The sequence below is a fragment of the Artibeus jamaicensis genome, unplaced genomic scaffold, assembly GCF_021234435.1.
Source record: "Artibeus jamaicensis isolate MK-2021 breed Jamaican fruit bat unplaced genomic scaffold, CSHL_Jam_final contig_1621, whole genome shotgun sequence".
In the NCBI taxonomy this organism is placed as follows: Eukaryota; Metazoa; Chordata; class Mammalia; order Chiroptera; family Phyllostomidae; genus Artibeus; species Artibeus jamaicensis.
The window spans coordinates 184,993-205,959 of record NW_026521315.1 but is presented as its reverse complement, the minus strand read 5'-3'; the positions used below and the strand labels follow the sequence as shown (position 1 = coordinate 205,959).

General features: G+C 36.6%; 1 protein-coding gene and 1 long non-coding RNA gene across 2 annotated transcripts in view; one reads left to right on the top strand and one right to left on the bottom strand.

Moving 5' to 3' along the window:
- Positions 1 to 20,967, bottom strand: part of KYNU (kynureninase) — a 106,345-nt gene that overhangs the window by 68,040 nt on the left and 17,338 nt on the right. Inside the window, exons 3-4 of the mRNA XM_053669623.1 lie at positions 11,457 to 11,577; positions 1,409 to 1,491 (exon numbers count right to left, since the gene is read on the bottom strand). Of these exons, the coding sequence (XP_053525598.1) occupies positions 1,409 to 1,491; positions 11,457 to 11,577 (204 nt within the window). The remainder of the gene's footprint in view (positions 1 to 1,408; positions 1,492 to 11,456; positions 11,578 to 20,967) is intronic.
- Positions 7,495 to 8,386, top strand: LOC128628064 (uncharacterized). Its single transcript, XR_008392393.1, has 2 exons — positions 7,495 to 7,585; positions 8,012 to 8,386. It is a non-coding gene; the product is annotated as an uncharacterized LOC128628064 (long non-coding RNA).

The window sequence follows — 20,967 nt, the reverse complement described above, 5'->3', positions numbered from 1 at the left end:
GCAGGCAATATGGAATATTCAACCCAATTAAGTAAACACTTTTCAAAATGTTAATACATTTACCATGTAAAATTAACTTGAATACCACGAAGAGTACACATAACTCACTTTAGAAAATACATTATATTGGTGTCCTGTGCAATTCCATTCATTTCAATTAGTTTTGCCTCCATATATTTGTCTAATTTGTGGCTAAAATCAACCAGTTCTGTGAGGATCCTGATCACCAGTGTTTTAAACTGTGCATCTGAGAGTTTGGCTATTTCTTCATTGCTTAGATTTATAGGCTCTGGGGCTTTGAGATCTTCTTGAGACACTTTTGGTCTGTTTGCACCCTTTAAGTGTGAGGAGTGGCGCCTTGGACTCCCAGGTTCCTGGGTTGTGACGCTGTATGTGGGGGTGTGGTCCGAGAATGGAAGGACAGATAAAGTGCTTCTCAGATAAGATCAAATTCAAGTTCATCATCACCAAGCCCTTATTATATGAAATGTTAAAGGGACTTATCTAAGAAAAAGAAGTTAAAGAAACATGAACAGTGAAAGGACAACAAACTCACAGTTATTAACAACCACACATAAAATGAAAGCAAACTAAAAGGACAGCTAGATCAGGAGTGGAAACATAGAAATGAAGATCTCAAGGAGGGTTAGCAACAGGGGAGTGGGAGGAGGAGAAGGGGGGAGAAGGTACAGAAAATAAGTAGCATAGACAGTAGATAGAAAATAGATAGGGGAGCAAGTATAGCATGGGAAATATAGAATCGAAAGGACTTGAGACACATGGACATAAACTAAAGGGGGGTAATGGTGGGGATGGGGGTAGGGTGGTGGGGAATGAAGGGGGGGAATAGAACAACTGTAACAGCATAATCAATAAAAAATTTAAAAAAGAAAATACATTATAGACCAAAAAACAGCATAAACTGTTATTTTAAATAATGCTCATTATAATCTTCAACACAACTCCATGGATTGAATTGTAAGGAGCCAAAAAAAAAAAAAAAAGAAAAGAACAGAAAAAAATCATTGGTGTTTTAAGCCTTTATTATATAAAGGCTAGAGTTTATTTTACTATATAATGAAATCTTAGAAATTTCACTTAAGTTGATTTTTATGAATTTTGTTTAATTATAGTTAATGCAATTTATGTGTTTTACTGGAGAGTAAATATTAGTTTTAAAATAGACAAGGAAAGCTATAACATGTTTTATTTTTGTACCAAATAACCTAGTTATATTCTTGGTCTATAGCAATCGAGTCCCAATTAAAACTATGCTTGCTCTTTGCTATTATGGATTAAAATGGAAAATCAGGATGTTTTTCAATAAGGTTTTGACTTCATAATCCATGTCTATAATTAAATAATAAGGTCTGTATAATTATTTTGGGATAAATTGTTTTGTACTTACCGACAATGTCTGTCATAAGGCCTGTGACAACCTCATCTCCTGTAATCCAAGGACGTTTCCCTGTGTTGTGACCATAGCTTCCCCTGAAAGGGAAAAAGGGCATAAACATTCTTCCCTTGCCTGTGTGTGTGTGTGTGATATTTTCAAATATCATCATTAGCAACTGGACAATTCTACATGAGCTTTGTAATGTTTTAATAATTACATGCAAAACATGCTTCTAAAACCAAAGGCAATACTTGAGAACTCTGTTTTTTAACTTGGCATTTAAAAATTTATTTGACTCACTTTCTCTGCAGGGTGTAGGGGAAATTACCCATATACTATTTATTACTTTTTTTTAAAGAATCTGAGATACTTTTAAAAATTATTTTCAAAATGTCAACACTATTTGTGTCACTACTTGTATACCTGTAGCTTATGTAGTATCTATAATAAAACACACCTTTTCTGAGGTTAAACATTACATTAATTACAAATTCAGTGATAAATTATGGTTACAATCTCTAAAAAGTATGTACAATATAGTTATACTTATGATGACATTTTAGGTAGATAAAGAAACTTGGCAATAAAATTCATACTACATCTTGGCCTATGTCTAGCAATTTCATCTATCACATTTCAGATTGATTTCATTATTTTAGTGAGTATCCCAGTAGGCATAATAAAAAATTAATTAAATACAAGAGGACTTCAACTCACAAGTTTTTGTTAAATGAACAAGGCAAATAAATACATGAAAATACAAAAAATTAAAACTTTGTAGGTTGTAGTTGTAGGGAGGGATGGAAGGATGGATGCTGTTACAAACTTCTATTTTAGGAAGCTCCTAATTAATTGTTCTTAATTTTTAGGGAATCAAGACCTATGTAAACTTGGAAGAAAGAAAAAGTGTGTGTTTTTGTTGTTTCATTTTCATTTTTGTTTTTGTTTTTTATTTTTGCATAGAGCAGACTGGGAAGGAAATTCAGGAAGCTGGCAGTAGTGAGCTGTTACACCTGTTCTCAGAGTTGAAGGGTAGCAGAATATGCCACCCTCAAAATATCACGCAGTGCGTTATTTTGAGCTGTAGACAGTTGAAAAACATCAAATGCAGGGGAGGCTGCCTCCAAACTCCTCTCTTTGCCAAACGACAGATACCTCAAAGAAAGTAGATTTTATAAATACCCTCTGCAGGAATTCCATCAACCATGGAAGACTGACTCATCGCAGAAGAGATTAGAGGTCAAAACCACATCCAGATAAACTTTGTCACAAACTTCTTATTTCCCATCTATTACTCATGGGCCTATTCATCTTTTTTAAAAATCATTTACCCTCTCTTGCCCCTCTCCATATTAAGATGGGAGTTAAGCCTGAATTCTACGCCACCTTGGGAAGTTATTCATTTCCCCCTGGCTATCCCATATGTACATATGAGGGATACATGTTAATAAACATGTTAGTTTTTCTCTTGTTTATCATTTATTACAGACGTTTCAGCTAAGAACTCAAGGTTGGAGGCTGGGGTGAAGGTGGAGGTCATGGATTTTTTCTCCTTCCCTAGAGAGCAGTGGAAAAATTGGAGAAGGGGCACCCTGTTTTTCAACCTTTGCTAATTTTCATGGTTTGAGTTCCTCCACTGTGACTGCCTTCAGGGTATCAACAAAAATCCTGAATAGTTAATAGTTGCTTTTCATCACCTAGTCTGAGCCAGTTCAATGTCAATGATGGTTATGAGACTGTCTTTATTAGAAGCTTATCAGGCCTAATCTTCCAGTTCTTTAAAAGTATTAAATGGGTGACAACATACACTTGAAAGGATTGTCACGAAAACTAAATAAAATAGCATGCAAAAGAAGACTGCTGTACACTAGGCCTTTTTTGAGTCCTCTTGACTAATGTGAATCTAATGTTAAAATTCCTTTCTTTCATGGGTATGTGCTGTACAGCACAATTTGAAAACTAATATTTCAATTACCATATAAACTAAGATGAGGGAAGAGGACTGTCTGTGAGAATAAACATAAATTGCAAGATCTAAGGAGGAAGAGAAGGGCCATTGTTAGTTATTATATTCATATTATTATTAGATAGCCTGCAGCTTGGCTTGTTCTTGACTTCAAATATAAATGCTAAAGACAAAAGTCATTATCATTAAATGGTAGTTAAAGGCAGATACTTGAATCCTTTTTTATTTTAATCACACAGAGCTCGATGGCCTTCCCTGAGAGCACAATACATCTTTTTACATTTAGGTAGTAAAATTCTACGTTCTGCCTCAGAGAATTTATATCTCAGAATATTATGCCACCTACTTCTCACTCTACTAGACACTGTGGTAGTGGTAATAATCTTTAAGAATATGTTTCTTCCTGCAATGCTTTTGGCATCTCTGTCCCTTTAAAATACCATACACAGAATCTGCTTCTTCATTTTGTCAGGCCACTAGCCTGGGGTAATAAAATGTACTTATAAACTGTTACCCAAATAAACTCAAAGGAAAGTGGCCTGTCAATGGAAAGAATTGATGTAGATTAGAGTGCAGTTATAAGCATTTATATTAAAGAAAAAAATACATCACTTTCATTCAAAACTGCTTAAAATAAGTTGCAATCTTCATTTACAAATACTAGAAAGAGGATAGGAGAGGGTTAACTCACTCCAAGTTAGTAGACAGACAGACAGATGTGAGCGGAATAGAAAAGATAAGCTAGGTATTCAAGGTCAGGAAGGCAGAAATCCCTGGGGAGCTAGCAAGGGGAGAAGATGGGCTGGCATGTCACGCACAGGGTGACCTATCTTATCTAACCTAGCAGGTCCCTGGTCACGTGGTTTAGATCCCCTGACCTTTCATATTGCTGGTCAGGAGGCTTTGACCCTCCTCTGACCTTTCCTTCCCTGGCATGACCCTAGCCATTAGGCCAGAAAATAACCCCACATGACCTCCATACAAACCCTTGCACAACTTCTCCCTTAAGCATTAACTGCTGGAAGATAATATCTAAGCCTCAGTTGTGTTTCAGCTCAAGGCACAGAAAACCATCAAGGCCAGGTCGGGCAGTGCCATGGCTGACATCAGGACCAGCTGCAGCGACTAATGACCCACCCCCCTGCCTTGGCACCAACCAATCAGTGGAGACCACGCCCTGAAGGGACACACTTGGAAAGCTGATGAATATTCTATTGAGATCCTCCCCAGGGACCTCCTCTAAAATCCTCACCCTTGAAAGCCCTTAAGTAGAACCCAGCATGGCTTTTTCTTTCTCTGGAGCTCTGCAAAGCCTTTTCCTCTCGCCTTCCCCCGGATCAATATATCCTTGCCTTCTTTTTCCTAATTTCCCAGGACCCTTCTTTTGCCTCTATAACTTGTTTTCTGAGCAAACACAGCCCACCGGCTCATTCCTTCCATGGCTCACTTCTTCTAACTCTGTGTCTTTCTAAATGAACTTTTGCTTGTATTTGAGTTTTGGCGTGGAATTTGTTCTTAGCTGGAACTCAGATACCAAAGTTGCTGAACTGAGATCCAATCACCAGTAACATTCAGGTGCCATTTTACCACTAACACCAGGGGATACCTGGCCAGGAGTGGGGTGTTCTCTGAGAAGTCCAGGAAGCAGTATTTGCTCATGAAATTCAATTTCAGGATACACAATCTAATCAAACATAGATCCTCTTTCCAATAGGACTATGATTTAACCATCCTACAAAAGGAAAAGTGGCCCTGCTTTAAAAAACCCTCCATGCCAATAAGTAAATAAATGATTTTAGAGTTTTCTTTCATGATATCACAGCTCTTGTGTGTTTTGTGTGTGTGTGTGTGTGTTATACCCAGCTAGAAAAATTACAGCTAGGGCATTACCCAACCCTAAATCTGCAGTTCCTGGAACACGGTAATGAACAAACATCAGGGAACAATTGGGTTTAAAATTCTAGCCAAATAAGGTAACTAACCCAGCCCGCCAGAAAGTGCCCGCCAGCAGCAGCACCCACCAATCAGGGCCCCTCGCCGTTTTTAAATAAGCCAATAGCTAACCGCCACCTCTGCTTCTGTATGCCTTTGCTTGCTTGCTAGAAAATATAAATACCCAGTAGTCTGTAAGCCAGGCGCGACTTCCATTTTGTAGCTCTGAGTAGCTACGTGACTCCGGTCACAGTTGGGAAAGTTGGCCCCTGCGCAGGAAAATCTTTGGCCATTAAAATTTTTATCAATTTGGTTCCGGACTCCGAGAGTGTGTATTTACCCACCGATCATCTACAACATTTGGCGGCTCGTCCGGGATCTACATACACTCAGAAGACCATCAACCGCTGGGCGGTAAGTTTCGGCAGAACTGAGGTACCCCAATCTTGGAAATGGTCTAGACCTCTTGAGCCCCGAGGGGGTAGGTGGGACGCCTAGGGAGAGGGAGAAGGAAGGAGTCTGTGTGTCTGTGGGTATCCTAAAGGACTTTAATATTTTAATGAAGACATTAGGTCACTACTTTAAGTCTGTATAGCTTTAAATAAACATTTCCTTTCCTTTTCACAAATCTCTGACATTTAGAGACATCTTTCCTCTGGCAGCAGACATAGCAAACCTTAGTTGGGGGTCCTTTCAGTAATAGTATATCATACCCCCCATGGCCCTGTTCTGTAATGTAGCTTCACTTTACCACTCTGATTGTTAACCCATGTTATTCTCCTTGACCATTAGTAAATACTTAATATAAAATGCTCTCAAAAAATTCTTTAAGCAAATTGCCTGCTCATTCTAGCATACCTATAGGGTCCAAACATATTTGTAAAAAGGTGCAAAGCATTGGTCCCCAGAATATAGGAGAAGTTCACCACAGCCCATGGTTGTGGGAAGGGGTTGCAGATGACATGGCAGTTAAGACACTTTTCGCAACAGTGGAAAGTTGATAGCCACATCCTTCCTGAAGGGAAGCAGACTGCTGCTCAGGACAAAAGGACTACATGACTTTCAGAGCATATAGTGACTCAGGATGCAGTTGGGGGAGTTTATGCAGAGCCTGTGTGAGAGGCAGGGAACTAGTGACTTCTTGTGTCATGGAGAACTCATGCCCTGACTAAAGATGGCAGCCAAAAGAAGGTAAAAGATATAGGAACTCAGGAAAAAGTAGCACATTGTAGGAGGGACCAGATGTGAGGTCCTGTAGGAAGTCCCAGGTCAAGCATTCAACATAAGGGTGGGCTGAAAGAGAAGGGAATTCTGCTGTGAGTGCCAGAAGAGTAGAGAAGCAACCATGCAGGCTGAAGGGGGATTCTGTCCTGAGGCCTGAGAGAGGAAGCAGTGAGCAGTTATGCAGTTTGCAGTGAAGTGGTCCACAATGAGGGCTGCTGTGTAAGGTAGATGGCATGCTGGTAGGAGTCAGGATTCCACCATGTGGGGGTAGGAAGGCAGCCATGTGGGCTGAGGAAAGGGTGTCATGAGAGAGCTGATGGAGCTGTGCATGGACCTGCCTAACCAAGCAGATTCATGGGTGGTGCTTTGGAACCTAACTGTGACCAGGAGTGCAGACTTCTGCTTCTCTGAGGGATGTACAGAGAAGCCACTCTCTTGGGATGTGTGTCTCCCGGGACTCTACCATGATCCAGTGTGACAAGGCACATGTTTCCTAGACATTGTACCCTGATCCTAAAGGAGAGGGCTGCTGGGAAAGGAGGTGACTCTGAAACTCAGGAGTGTACCTTCCAGAGGGGATGGAGACCCGTTAGCACAGCTGGCTTAAGAACAGTTAAGAATATGGGGACCATTTGGGCATGATTTTGGCTTATAGCCTGATGGGGACAAAGGGAAGTGCTGAATCTTGTGAGAGAACAGGGCTCTGAACAGAAGTGCTCCCAGACCCCCTGCCCCAAGGTTGGAAACCTGTAAATAAAATCCTGCTTCCTTCGACCCTAATCATTGGGTCATGTGTAGAGGTACCATGTGGATGTGCCTCAGGTTACTTGGTTATATATTAATCTTGTGGCTTCTTTTTGTTATGAGACAATTTTGTTGATAATTATTATATATCGAATGAGTCAAATAACCCTAAATATTTTCTATTTCAGAATATTATCTAAATACTGTCATCTCACAAGACAAATATATTTTCTAAAGTAAGTGTTTTAATCTAATTTAGAAAAGTGACAGAGTTGAAAGTGATATTGGGAAATAACAATAATAAGCATTTAAAAAACATGGAGGTGAGTGCTGTATTTTTGGTTTTGCCTTGAATAACTTGAACTTTTAGAAGAAATCACTTGGGTCCTAAAATATTTCAAACATTCTCAAATCTTGACCTTCTTTATTGTAACAGTCAAGATTATACCATATGAATTATAAGATCATTTGACAAGTTACTGTCAAATAACATTTTGATGTGTTATTGTTTTTTATAGATAGGTAGTAGATAAGGAGGTATTATGTCTGAAATGGGCCATAGAAGATGAAGACAAAAAAATGACAACCATGAACCAAGTGGCATTTCCTACCTTGGGTCATGATGGCCAATCAGAGACTTGACACTATTATCCCAGAGCAAAATCTCACTTAGTTAAAGCACTGTGATTTTTATGACTATTTAGATTATAAATTGTTAACATTATTATTTCCCTTTTAAACAACAACAGCCCACAAGACTGGCATGATTACTTTACACTGAAGCATGTGAACAAACAGTAGCCAAAGACAGAGCATCTAAACTTAAGCAGAGCCTTGCAAAAATACAGCCGCCACTGACTTCCCTCAGAAGGTGGGAGACACAGCACTGGGAGGTGTGAATTCAGTTGCCATCGGTCTCCCTCTTTTGGAGCTTCCAGCCAGGAAGGATACCACACAGGATCATCACCATGAAAAGCCTTAATGGAACCTTCTGTGCTTTCCTACTGAAACCCTAAAACTAGCCCCTTCTGTTAGCTTGGTACATAAGACTGTACTCCTGGCAGGTCAGGGAACGACTCCCTGTAGAGTGCTTTTGCATGTGAAATAAACTTTTCTCTTGTTAATCTGGTAGTTGTTAACTAATGCAGAGGCCCCCAACCAAAAGAGCTAGAGTTGGTGGAATAAAAGTTTTCCTCCCAGCAGAACCTTAGCTGGAAAAGGTCAGAATGGGATTTTAAACTAAACATTCAGAAGCAAAGAAATAAAAAACACTTTTGAGGTCAAGGTGGGAGATGGGGTGGGAGGTCACGGGATTGGAGTCATGCATGTCACACTCTACTGACATCAGTGGGCAAGCAGGGCCACCATGTGGACTTGCCCCACTTAAAACAAAACAGCTAAATAAAACAATGACGGAGCTAAGCAAACTAGTTACCTATTCTTTTGCTCAAAAGAAATGATCTTTGAGCTTCCTGGATTTCCTGGAAGTCTATTTCCTTTGCCAGATTGTTGGACCCAAGAAGAAACACACCAAGGCACATCATAATTACATTAGCCAAGATTAAAATGAAGGAGAGAATCCTAGAAGCAGCAAGAGATAAGGGGACAGTCACCTACAAAGGAGTTCCCATCAGACTGTCAGCGGATTTCTCAAAAGAGACCTTACAGGCAAGAAGGGGCTGGAAAGAGGTATTCCAAGTCATAAAATCCAAACACCTACAACCAAGATTGCTCTATCCAGCAAAACTTTCATTTAGAATGGAAGGACAGATAAAGTGCTTCTCAGATAAGATCAAATTGAAGGAGTTCATCATCACCAAGCCCTTATTATATGAAATGTTAAAGGGACTTATCTAAGAAAAAGAAGTTAAAAAAAAAACATGAACAGTGAAAGGACAACAAACTCACAGTTATTAACAACCACACCTAAAACAAAAACAAACTAAAAGGACAGCTGGATCAGGAGTGGAAACATAGAAATGAAGATCTCAAGGAGGGTTAGCAACAGGGGAGTGGGAGGAGGAGAAGGGGAGAGAAGGTACAGAAAATAAGTAGCATAAATGGTAGATAGGAAATAGATGGGGGGGCAAGAATAGTATGGAAAATATAGAATCCAAAGAACTTGAGACACATGGTCATAAACTAAAGGGAGGGTAATGGTGGGGACGGGGGCGTAGGGTGGAAGGGAATGAAGAGGGGAATAGAACAACTGTAATGGCATAATCAATAAAAATAAATTAATTAAAAAATGTACAAATAGGTAGTTTCAGAATAGTCATGGGGGTTTAAAGTACAACATAGGAAACAGAGTAGCTAAAGTACATATGTAAATGACCCATGAACACGAACAGTAGTGTGCAGATTGCCTGAGGGAATGGGGTGGGCTTGATAGAGGGGGCAAAGGGGGGAAATTAGGACAACTGTAATAGCATAAACAATAAAATATAGTTTAAAATTTTTTTTAAAAGAAATGATCTTTAAAAAAAATTTAGTTTGTGTTGTTTGAAGCATTAAAATGTACCTCCTTTCTGAATAATCTGTCTAATAAAAATTGGGAAAGATGTTTTAAGATTATGCAATATTCTACTGTCACAGGCAAAGTGTAAAGTTAAAAGGTAATATAGCAGGGTAAGAGTTATGACAGAGAGACACTTTTCTGAAATATAACTCCAGTATCAAAAATAATCAACGATTCCCTGAATAAAGTAAGATAATCATAAGGATATGAGTGGGATAGCAAGGCAGCATATTTTAAAGAACCTAGAGGCTAAAAATGCACAGCATAGCTGATTGAATATTCAAGAGTCAAAGACATTCTCTGAAGTTCAAATTCCTTCAACCTAATTCTCTGCTGTCTTTTACATTAGGACCAAAAATGAACATTAATCATTTTTATTAACTCTGACCTTCATTTTAAAAATATTAAAACCTGCTAGGACAAACTGCTTCCAAATGTAGTGATATTTATTTTCCAATGTATTCATAAAAGCTATGTGGATAAAGTTATAACAGGCTTAATGAATTATATAAACCTCTATATTTTTGTGTTAAGTTGTGAACTTATATTTTAACCACTGAAATTAAGAGCTTGCCATGTTATTTAATAGCTGCAAACTAACTTTAAAGATCAGATACTATTCCAAGTATAAAAGGCCAGTGAGAAAATGAATAAAGAGAGATGGAACAGACACTCTGGGTTTCTATGGGAGCCCAATGTCTTGCCTTTTGAGTTCTCACATGGTTTGATTTCTTTCTCATTTTTTTTGTTTCTGACCTTCAAGTTTGGCTCCCCCTTCATAACTACTTTTTAGAATCAGAAAATATTTCTATTTATTTTTAATATTTTAACTATGTAAACATTATAAATAACTATAAATATTTTGAAAGTATTTCTAGTTTTTTGTTTTATCAGTAGTAAACTGAGGAACTATAACAAGTACATAAGATTAGGTATTTATAATGTAGCTAAGAATATGGAACTAATGAAAATTGACATCTTTAAACTGCCTATTAAAACAATGGATATTCAGGAGAGATAATCAGGGTGTTCAAAAAGTTTTGGATTAAAGATAGTATGCATTCAGGTAAACCAATTGTGGGAAAGTTTTCTCAGGCAGAAAATTAAAAGTAGATGGAAAAGGATGGAGAAAACAATGGACCCTGATTTAAGATCCCTGAATGGTTGGGGTGAAGCTGCTTAGCTAAGCCCCAGTGGAGCATCTTCTTAATAATCATGCCCCGTTTGGGAAGAAAATGCCTTCAGTCTCACTCAACTTCTTACACCTCCCTCAATAATTTTATTTTCTTATTTATGAAAATTACTATGATAGAGTTTAGCCAAGAACCGATCATAAAAATACTAATTTAAATCCCAAATGTTAACTCCTTTGCAAGTCATTAAAGAAATAAAACAAAATAATTACATATGTTTTTACTGTGACAAGTCAGAAAAGATACTTAACTTTTTTAATATTTTAAAAGTTTTACTCTTGACTTTGACAGTAACTGGCCACATGATCTTATTTACTGATCTCATTTATTTCATCAGTAAAGTGAAAGTGTTCAGTGACATGATCACTAAAATTCCTTTCTGCCCTAAAATTTTATTATACATTTTTCAAATATTAGACAATCTAGTGTGACTTTTAAAATTCTAACATGAGATGGTGAGTGATAACTTGAAATCATACTCACATTTTGGCCCACTTTTGTAGTTCTTCCTCCAGATATGTTTTAACTATTTTTGGTTGAAGGCCAAGAGAATTTCCCAAGAAATAGATGGCATTTTCATCCTTATTCACTAATGATAAATCAACTGAAATAGAAGAAAATGTACATAATGCTTGTTTAATTACTTCACATTCTTCCATTTGGCATTGTTAACCCAATGCAAACAATTAATATAATTAACTTCACAAAAGATAATAAATAACTTCAATTTCTCCCAAGGATAACAATAGGTTCTGTGAAAAAGATTCATCCTTTCCATTTATATTTTAAAATATAACTTATACCTATGGAAGCTTTTGCTGAGATCTTTTATATTTAATGTGTTCCATGAAAAAATTTAAATGATCAATTACTCCCAATTTTAAATTCTCAAAGGAATTAGAAAAGTTTTAAAAACAGTAATTTTCCAGGAAGTATATCAGACTCCTCAATCACAGTGAAAAGTTACCAGAATTTAGGCATGTACTAAACTCCCGAATAACAGATGCTGTAGATATGCCAAATAAAAAAAAAGTCTAAATGATCATATACATGTCTTGACTAGATAAATTGGCTTGTTACTTCTTTCATTCTATATTTCTATACACATGTAATGTCAATACATTAGGCAAAGATTGTTCTCTTTATCTACTTCTTCTTCAAATAAAGCAGAACTTTAGTGACTTGTTTGTATTACAACTCTCCTGGTAGTACAAAATGCAGTTTCATTAGCAATTAATCTATGTGCTTAAACTATAGCCCAGAAATACACATGTTTATAATTGTGTTCTACTAAGATTTCTGTTAACTGTAAGGGAAGTAAAAGTAACTTTTGGCTTATATTTCCTTCGAATCATTTTGGTAATATAATGGTCTTTACTTTAGACTACCTCATTGAACCTTTGCAGACTTTTTACAGACATACAATCTATCTCCACCTGATTGCTTTTATAGGGGCTGGGCCTCTTTTTTATCAAGACCATTTAAGCCTGACCCAATAAAAGAGGTGTAAATATTGTTCTTAGTCTTAAATTGGATTCATTAACAGTTTTTTTGTTGAGCTAGAAAACAAATATTGAAAGATTTTATTTAGAATTCAGGGCTTTGCATTGGTGTGTTATGTGTCAAAATTGAACTCAGCACTCAAATAAATACACATGGAAGATGAGACATGTCCTCTGTCAGCCCCATTGATGATTGAGGATGAGGAGGCAACCACTCAGGCAGAACTCTGTCCCCACTGTATTAATTGTGTTATTTCACTGCTCATGCTTTTACAGACAAATAGGTAGGAAACTTCTTTTACTTAGAAAGTCAGTTTTAATATGTGCTTATGTGAGAGAAAAGCACAATTGTAAACTAAGTTATCCAGTCTCATGCTGGCCCAAAGTATGACTCATTATGAATTAGCATTAATTTTTCTCAGACCTCTGCTCTTCAAACAAATTGTGCTTAAAACTCATGCGTCCACCTGAGTGGTAGCTCCTGTAGGGCCCACACGTGTAGATAATACAGATTCATTTTCTTTCTCTCCCCTTCCCAGCTCTCCTTTGCCCGCTTCTCCCCACTCGCCATAGCACTGCCAGAATGGCTTGTTTTCTTATGGAAAAATGAGTGTAAGGCTAGAAATAAGAGAAGAATAGTTGGCACCAGAGGTTGGGAAGAACGATCTCTCACCTTTACACATACCTACTATACAATCACCAACTCCCCACTCCCCCCCATCTGCAATTACCAGAAACAATAGCCAGGAGAGTTTGCTAAGGGAGGAGATATAGAACTCAAGTGACAGCAGTAAAGAACCCTGGAGGGTATAGAGACAGCTGCTGTGCAAAGAATGCATCATGCACATAAATATTATGCTTGTAATTATATGGATCAAAGTTCTCTCCCTTTTCCTTTTCTCTTCTCTTTATTCTTCATAGCAACCCAGGGACTCTTTCCATATTCTATATAGAAGGAAAGGGAAATAAGCTGAACATAGCATTCTCAAATTGTGATTAGCTTCTGGATCTTCTTCAGTTATAGGATTCTTTATATGTTCCTGGAGTGTCAGGGGGTTATTTGGCATTTGTGCCAAGAGAAGGCCTTGATTAGGATACCAATTATTTGCTAGACCTTGGTGTTGGCTATGAGTCTTTGACTCCAGTCCTCAAGATTATCATGATAGTTGTTATTGCCTGTCACATCAATCATTACTGATAATCATGTGCTGCTCTTTTGTAGCTAGAGTCCAAATTTAGAGTCTTCTGGAAAATATCTATGAGAAGGTTAGGGCTCTAGGTGAGAGCATGTTCTGTTTTTTTTTTGTTTTTTTTTTTTAATTTTAGAATTAGCCAGCTACACTCAGTTTAGATGCTCCAAATTTTGTTGGCAACATCCAAAGCATCACAGTCATGAGCCAGGTGAACATAGGCCTTCTTCCCTCCATCAGGCCTGATCAGGGTATTGACCTTGACTGCATTGATTTCACAGAGCTTCTAAATGGCCTGGTTGACCTGGTGCTTGTTGGCCTTGACATCCACAATGAAGACAGATATATCGTTGTCTTCTATCTTCTTCACGCTGTCTTAGTAGTCAGGGGAAATTTGATTATGGCATAGTGATCAAGCTTGCTTCTCCTGGGGACACTCTTCTGAGAATACTTAGGATGCCTTCAGAGCTACAGTGTCTTTGGCCATCGAAGGGTGGATGATGTGTAGATCTTTTTGCTGTATGGCTGTGTATGCCTTTTGTCACTGCTTTCTTTGCTTTCAAAGCTTTTGCTTTGGGAGGGGTGGGAACTTCCTTCTTTGCTTTTGTTGTCATCTTAGTAAAAAGCATGAACATACTTCTTACTGTTTCAGTGCCAGTGGCTTGGTTGTTGCACAGCTCAACATCTTGTAGGCCTTGTAGAATAATTTCTTTAATATGTCTTTACAGTCTTGGGAGAGTCTTCTTTATAAAAACATTTATTGCATTTATTATTTTCTTCCAATGTCATGTCTGGATTGACATAAAGCAACCATTTTTGTTCTTCAGAATATTTTCCCTCTGTTGATAAACTTTTAGCATATCGAGGATTTGGTGTTCTCCCAGGTGTGTGCAGTCATACCTCAGTGCTCCCTGGCTTCAGAACTTGTCAAACCCTACAATCATTGTATTTTGACAAGAAAAAAATGTTTCAGCAGTCGGCACTTTTTCTGAACTCGTCCCACTTGCTAGAACTTATATGAGTCATTATACCATCCTGCAAGAGAAAATTCTTCATCGTTCAGTCCTCATTGGTTTTGGCACTGATCATGAATTCTGAAATAAATGAAAAATATCGATATACCACTATATTGAAAGTATGTTAGAAATGATGAAATTCAAATTTCTTTTTTTTCAAAGTAGGAGTTGTCACTTTGGGCATGGGCTTTTGTAATTTCTCAATAATCTTTTTTGGTTTTATCATGAAATTCAATATCTTTTTCACAAAGAACATGGAGCTTACTTCAATCTCTCTCTTTAAAAAATCACTTTCTGCTTAATTAACATATATAATTTTGATGGGTTCCAAAATCTTGGTTAAGCCTTAAGACTGTGAATAACTGTTTCTTTCACAACTCTTGCTTTCAGTGCCTTTATTGATTTTACTTGGAAGTTCTTTTTCCTTTGGATTTGTCTCCAGCTCATGATTGGGATGAAGAAGTAAATGAAGGGTTTTGTTTCCTTCCTCTTCATCCATTTTAATTCTGTCAAGATCTACTCTAAAAAGTCATGATTTTGTGATCCTGTGACATTGTGCAATAGAAAGACCCAGTAGGTAGGATGCCCGGGCAGTGATTTTGTCCTAGGCAAGACCAGGAAAACCCATTCTTTCAAGGTCCAGAGAGCAAATAATTTAGGCTTTGTGAAACATATTATCTCTGCTGCAAGGACTCGTTCTGTCACTGTAACATAAGAAGAGCCAGAGGACAATATGTAAATAAGTACATCCCTATTCTCATAAATTTTTATTATAACAAATGTTTGCTGTCCCTTGTCTTAAGGTCACTCTCAAAATTCTAGCACAGATTGGGCATGCTGAAAGAGTTCATGAATTTTCTCTGTCAGTCAAGTCTCTGTTTTCCATAAATCCTCCTTGGTCTGTTTTCTGTTATAGACCATCTGTATTGGTTTGCTAGGGGTTTCATATCAGAGCTCTACAAACAGTGCTTAAACAATGGAAATGTATCACTTCACCATTCTGGAGGCTGGAAGTCCCAAATCGAGGTATTGGATTTGTTCTTTCTGAGGGCCGGGAGGGGAGGATCTGTCCTAGGCTTCTCTGATTGACCTGTAAATGGCTGTCTTCATGATCACAGAGTTCTTCCTGTACATATCCCTGTCTGTCTCCAAAAATCCCCTCTTCATAAGTCACATTGGATTAGAGCCCACCCCAAGGACCTTATTTTAACCCTATTGAGGTCACATTCTGTGGCAGTAGTGGTTAGGACTTCCGCACATGACTTTTTAGGGAATGCAATTCAACCTGTAACAACCCCCTTAAAGGTTCATTTGACTGCATGTAGTCTAAGAACTCTAAGAACTCAAGAGTGTCAGCTTTCTACCAAGAAGACTCCCTTCAGTTAGGCCTTGAGTCAAAAGTCTTATAATAATTTGGTTGGATGTCTCACCTCTTGAAAAAATTACAACATGATTTCTATAAAGCTCAAGAGTATGGAAATTCACTTGATGGCTTCTGAGTAACATTTTAAATGCATTAAAAATGTCCACCACACTAAATTTCACTTCTTTCCTCATTCAGTTTATTTATATGTTTCAAGTCTAACCCAGAAAGTAGCTTCATTTATGCAGATTGATACAAGAGCTACAAAGTAACCCAAAAGTATTTTTCTTTTTACAAGTTGAAGAGAAAAATCTAGAAGTATGTTAGTGTGATTTGATGAAAAACAAAGTAAATTCTAAAAGTATTTAAACTGACTTATTTATACAAAGAAAATTTTAAGTGAAATTGTTATTAAAAGCAATTCAAATATTAGTGATCTCATCTATCAGGTGCCAATATGTAACTTTATATGCATGCCATAGGGTCAATGTATACATATAAGCCAACATTAAATAGGGCTCTCAGTGTGTGAAATGAGTATAAATATTTCTTATCAAAATTGCAGAAATTTCATCCATTCCACATAATTAATGTTTATTGTGGAGTATTATTAGTTTTATATTTTTATTAGACTAAATGTTTAGCTTGATCTATTTTGTAGAGTAACCTTTCTTTTCTTAAAACATCATTTAGTTTGAATTGACTTATTTACTGTTGAGCATATAGATCGCACTTTCTACTTGTTACACACTTCAATAGTCTAAGATATAACTTGATATAAAAAAGCAAAACTGACTCAAAACCTAGGATTATGATTGCTCAAACATTATTTTGTTAAGCATTTTTCTGTGATTGGTGGATGTGACTGCTAGATTTTAATGCTGCTTTTTGATTGAAAATGTAGAGAATAAAAAGAAAATGTCTCTGTAGAAGTTAACCACTACAAGAAATACATTTGCTTATTTTTTGAAAGAATTGATATTTGAGGCATCTTTCCTTCCATATATTTATGAAAAGAAGAAGGCCCTTTAAAAAGCCATATGATGTATGGATATAGGTGCATTATTACAGTGCTCTGCTGATTAGAAATCCTGGGATAAAATTCCAACACATTATGACTGCTCTTTTGAGAAATCTAACCTAATTTGTTTAAACTACAGCTTCTGTTCTCAAATTTAATATGAAAAAGAAAAGAAACAAGAAAGAAAAAGAAAATACCCTCCTTAAAGATATACAGTGTTTCTGCATATTGGTGAACATGACATTGTTGCTGATTACTTTACAATTAGTAATGTAAAGCAGAGAGATTCCAGCCTGTTTGTTTCATTTATGTTTTGTGTATTTGGAGTTCTGATACTACCAAGAAGATTATAAGCAGCGAACACAAATTTTTTAGATAAGAATGATCTAATTGTAAAATTGTTATAATCTATATACTTGTGATATTAATGTGTTAGGTTTTGGTTGTTCTTGTTGTTGGCAATATTGATTTGAATTTAGCAATTTGGAATACTCATTAAATGGGATTAATGTTTATGTCCATTAATCTCTCATACCATAGTTTTTTGAAAAACTAGGTCAACATTTTATCACTATGCAAACAATGTCCAGCAGCAAACCAATGAGCCAAGAACTTATTGCTTTTATTATATGACACAAAGAACACTGTATCTCAAATTTCCTAAGGACTAATTCTGAAAAACTAGCTTAATAACATTCTTCTAAAAATATTTAAAAGGAAGTGTTTCTTTTTTTTAAATATAATTTAGGGAAGTACTCTAGGCTTTTTTTCCCATCTGTACGTGTGTGTATGATCTCCCATGGTGATCACCAGTCAACTTTGTGATGGGGGGACAGTTATAACAGCAGCAGCTGCACATGCACCTAAATCACTGAGTAGGAAACTGCCACGTCCACAGTTGGATCCCTTCCTTGACAAAGTCAGGAGGGGAGGTCCAAGACTTCAAAGAAGCATTTTCCAACCTGGTGGACGTGGCATGGAGGGCATGTTTACCCCCCCCAAGTCAATTTTAGACATATCTAAAACGCAGAATAAGAATAGGCCCCCTGCGATAGCCTAACCAAGGCAGACAGCCAAGTTCCTGTTCAGACCAAGAAGCATAGTAACAGTAACTGCAAAAGCCAATGAATCCGAAATCGCTTGCCAGCTGAAATCGCCTGCCAGCTAGAATAGTATAAAAGCTTCAGCCTTACTTTCAATAAAGGTCTTCAGAGCATCACCTGCCTTAAGCTGCGTAGTTGCCTGATTTCCGCGCCGACTCCTACCTTCACCTCCAGGGGACCCTTAGACCCGCTGCGTCCGGACCGCGGTAGGAAACCACTTCTCTATAGCCAGATTATCGAATGGTTCTAAGAATATGGTCTGACTCTGCTTTTGTTTTCTGATGCCTTGCATCATCAGAAACAAGCATAGTCACACGAAGTAATAACAAAAGTGTAAATTATAATTTCAGTTTTCTGGCCAGAGGAAAATGAAAGTAGGCCTCTGAGAGCAGGAAAGTTAGCTTATTGCAAAGAGGCAGCTTAAGAAAATGATCATATGAAGTTGTACACAAAATCCTGAGCTCACCTCTGAAGTGTGTCTGAATTTATCTAACCCTAAAAAGTGTAAGAGAACTGTTACAACTGATCCTAGATCTCAAATTGATGACTGAGTGGCACGTGTGCAGGACATATCCTTGCAAACCAAATTTATCCAGGTAGACTATGTGCTAAGATAAACCAAAGGAATCAACATTCACTATAAGATTTAAAAAAGATACAAAGTCATGTAAGATAAAATCAAAAATTATTCAAGACAAGAATTAAAACCAACTCAATGTCTCTGACAGGAAAATAGTCAATAAATATCAACCCTAAAAGAACATGGCTATTGGAATGATCAGACAAAGGTTTTAAGAAGAGCTATTATCACCCTAATGTATTACATAAAGGAAATTACTATTGAAATGAATGAAAATGTAGAAAGTTTCAGCATCAGAGAAGTAAAATATTTTAACAAGAAATAAATGAAAACTTTATGACTAAAATACAATAAATAATAATTGCAATAGTTTCAAGAAGAACTGGAAAATAGAGTAGAGATGGCAGAGAAAAGAGTTAACTTACACACACATCAACAGAAAAAAGGAGATTATGAGAAAATGAACATGACATATAGGCTAACATCAAAATGTGTAATATTTATATCACTGGAATACCAGAAGGGAAGAAGAAAGAGTAGGCTGCAATAGGATTTTAAGAAATAATGGTTGAAAATTCCTCAAAAGAGTTAAACATACACTTTCAAAAATCTCAGTGAACTCCAAGTAGGATACATTCAAATATGTGATTCCAGACATGTTGTAATCCAACAGCTGAAAACTAAAAACAAGAAAAGAGAAATAATTTCTTTTTTTTAACTTTTCAATCTTGTTTAATTTAAAAAAATGAAATATATTTCATGTATAGCATCAAATCTGATTTTTTATGGGAACATTGAAGTATTTATTTTTCAAAAAGTGTTTAGTTTTATAAGGAATTCTTTTTTCTAAATTTTTATTTAGTTATTTTTCAAGTACAGTTTTTTGTCTATTTCTCCCATCCCAGCCCCCCTAGCCTGTGCTCCCCACCTCCCTCCAATTTCCTCCCCCCCAGTCCTCATCCCTGTGTCTTCCATATTTGTTCCTCAAAATCCCTCCCCTTTTTCCCCCTTAACTTCCCTTCCCTCTCCCCTCTGGTCACTGTCCCCTTGTTCTCTATTTCAATAGTGTCTTTTGTTTTTATTCTGCTTGCTTGTTTGTTTTGTTGTTTAGCTTCCTATTAAAAGTGAGATCATATGATATTTGTCTTTCAACACCTGGCCTATTTCACTCAGCATTATAACTTCTTTAAAGTGGTATGATAATACTTTTAAGAGGATTAAAATGTTTGTTTATATTTAATATATACTAATAATTATTAATTAATATACTGCACATTATGTAGATTATATATATTATATATATTATAACTTCTAGAGCAACTACAAAAACAAAAACTACACAAAATGGTATAATTCAAAACTCTATATGTAACTTAATATTATAAAATCAAAACAAAACATGATCAAAGAAAAAGCAAAAAAAGAGGGGGGGAGAAAATTTTTAAAACCTGAAGAACAGAAAACAAACAATAAAGTCGTAGACCTAAGTCAAAACATTAATGTTCATATTAAATTAAATGGTTTAAATGCAACAGTTAAAGGACACTGCCAGGAAAAATTAGAAGTGACTCGACTAAATTCCATCTCTACACATACCATTTGCACTTTAATTGTAATGACAGAGGTAGAAACAAGATAAAAGGTGGAAAAGGACTTGCCATGGAAACACTGATCAAAATGAAACTTGATCTGTAGACCAATGTCAGAACAAGTAGACGGTACAGAAAGCAAATCACCGGGGGTGAAGTAGGACATTACATGGTAATGGATGTATCAACTGAACAAAAAGATAACAATCGCAAATATGACTACATCTAATGACAGTGTCCTGACCCATGCAAAGCAAAACCAAAAGGACTGCTAGGAGAAGTAGAAAAACCTACATAGTCATTATTGAAGACTTCAGTGCCTTTCTCACAATAATTAAGATGATAAGTAAATAGAAAATCAATAAGGATATAGAGCTGAAAAATACCATTAAGCAAATGAATGTAATTGCTATTTATTGAACTCTCCAGCAAACAACAGAGTAAACATTCTTTTAATTGCACACAAAGAGTTCAACAAGATAAAGCATTATACTAATTCAGAAACAAAAAAGTAAGAAAATTAAAAAATTGAAATCATACAGTGAATGTTCTGTGATCATAATAGTGTTAACTAGAGATCAGTAATAAAAAAAAATGAAATATATCCAAACACTTGAAAATAAAAAAGCA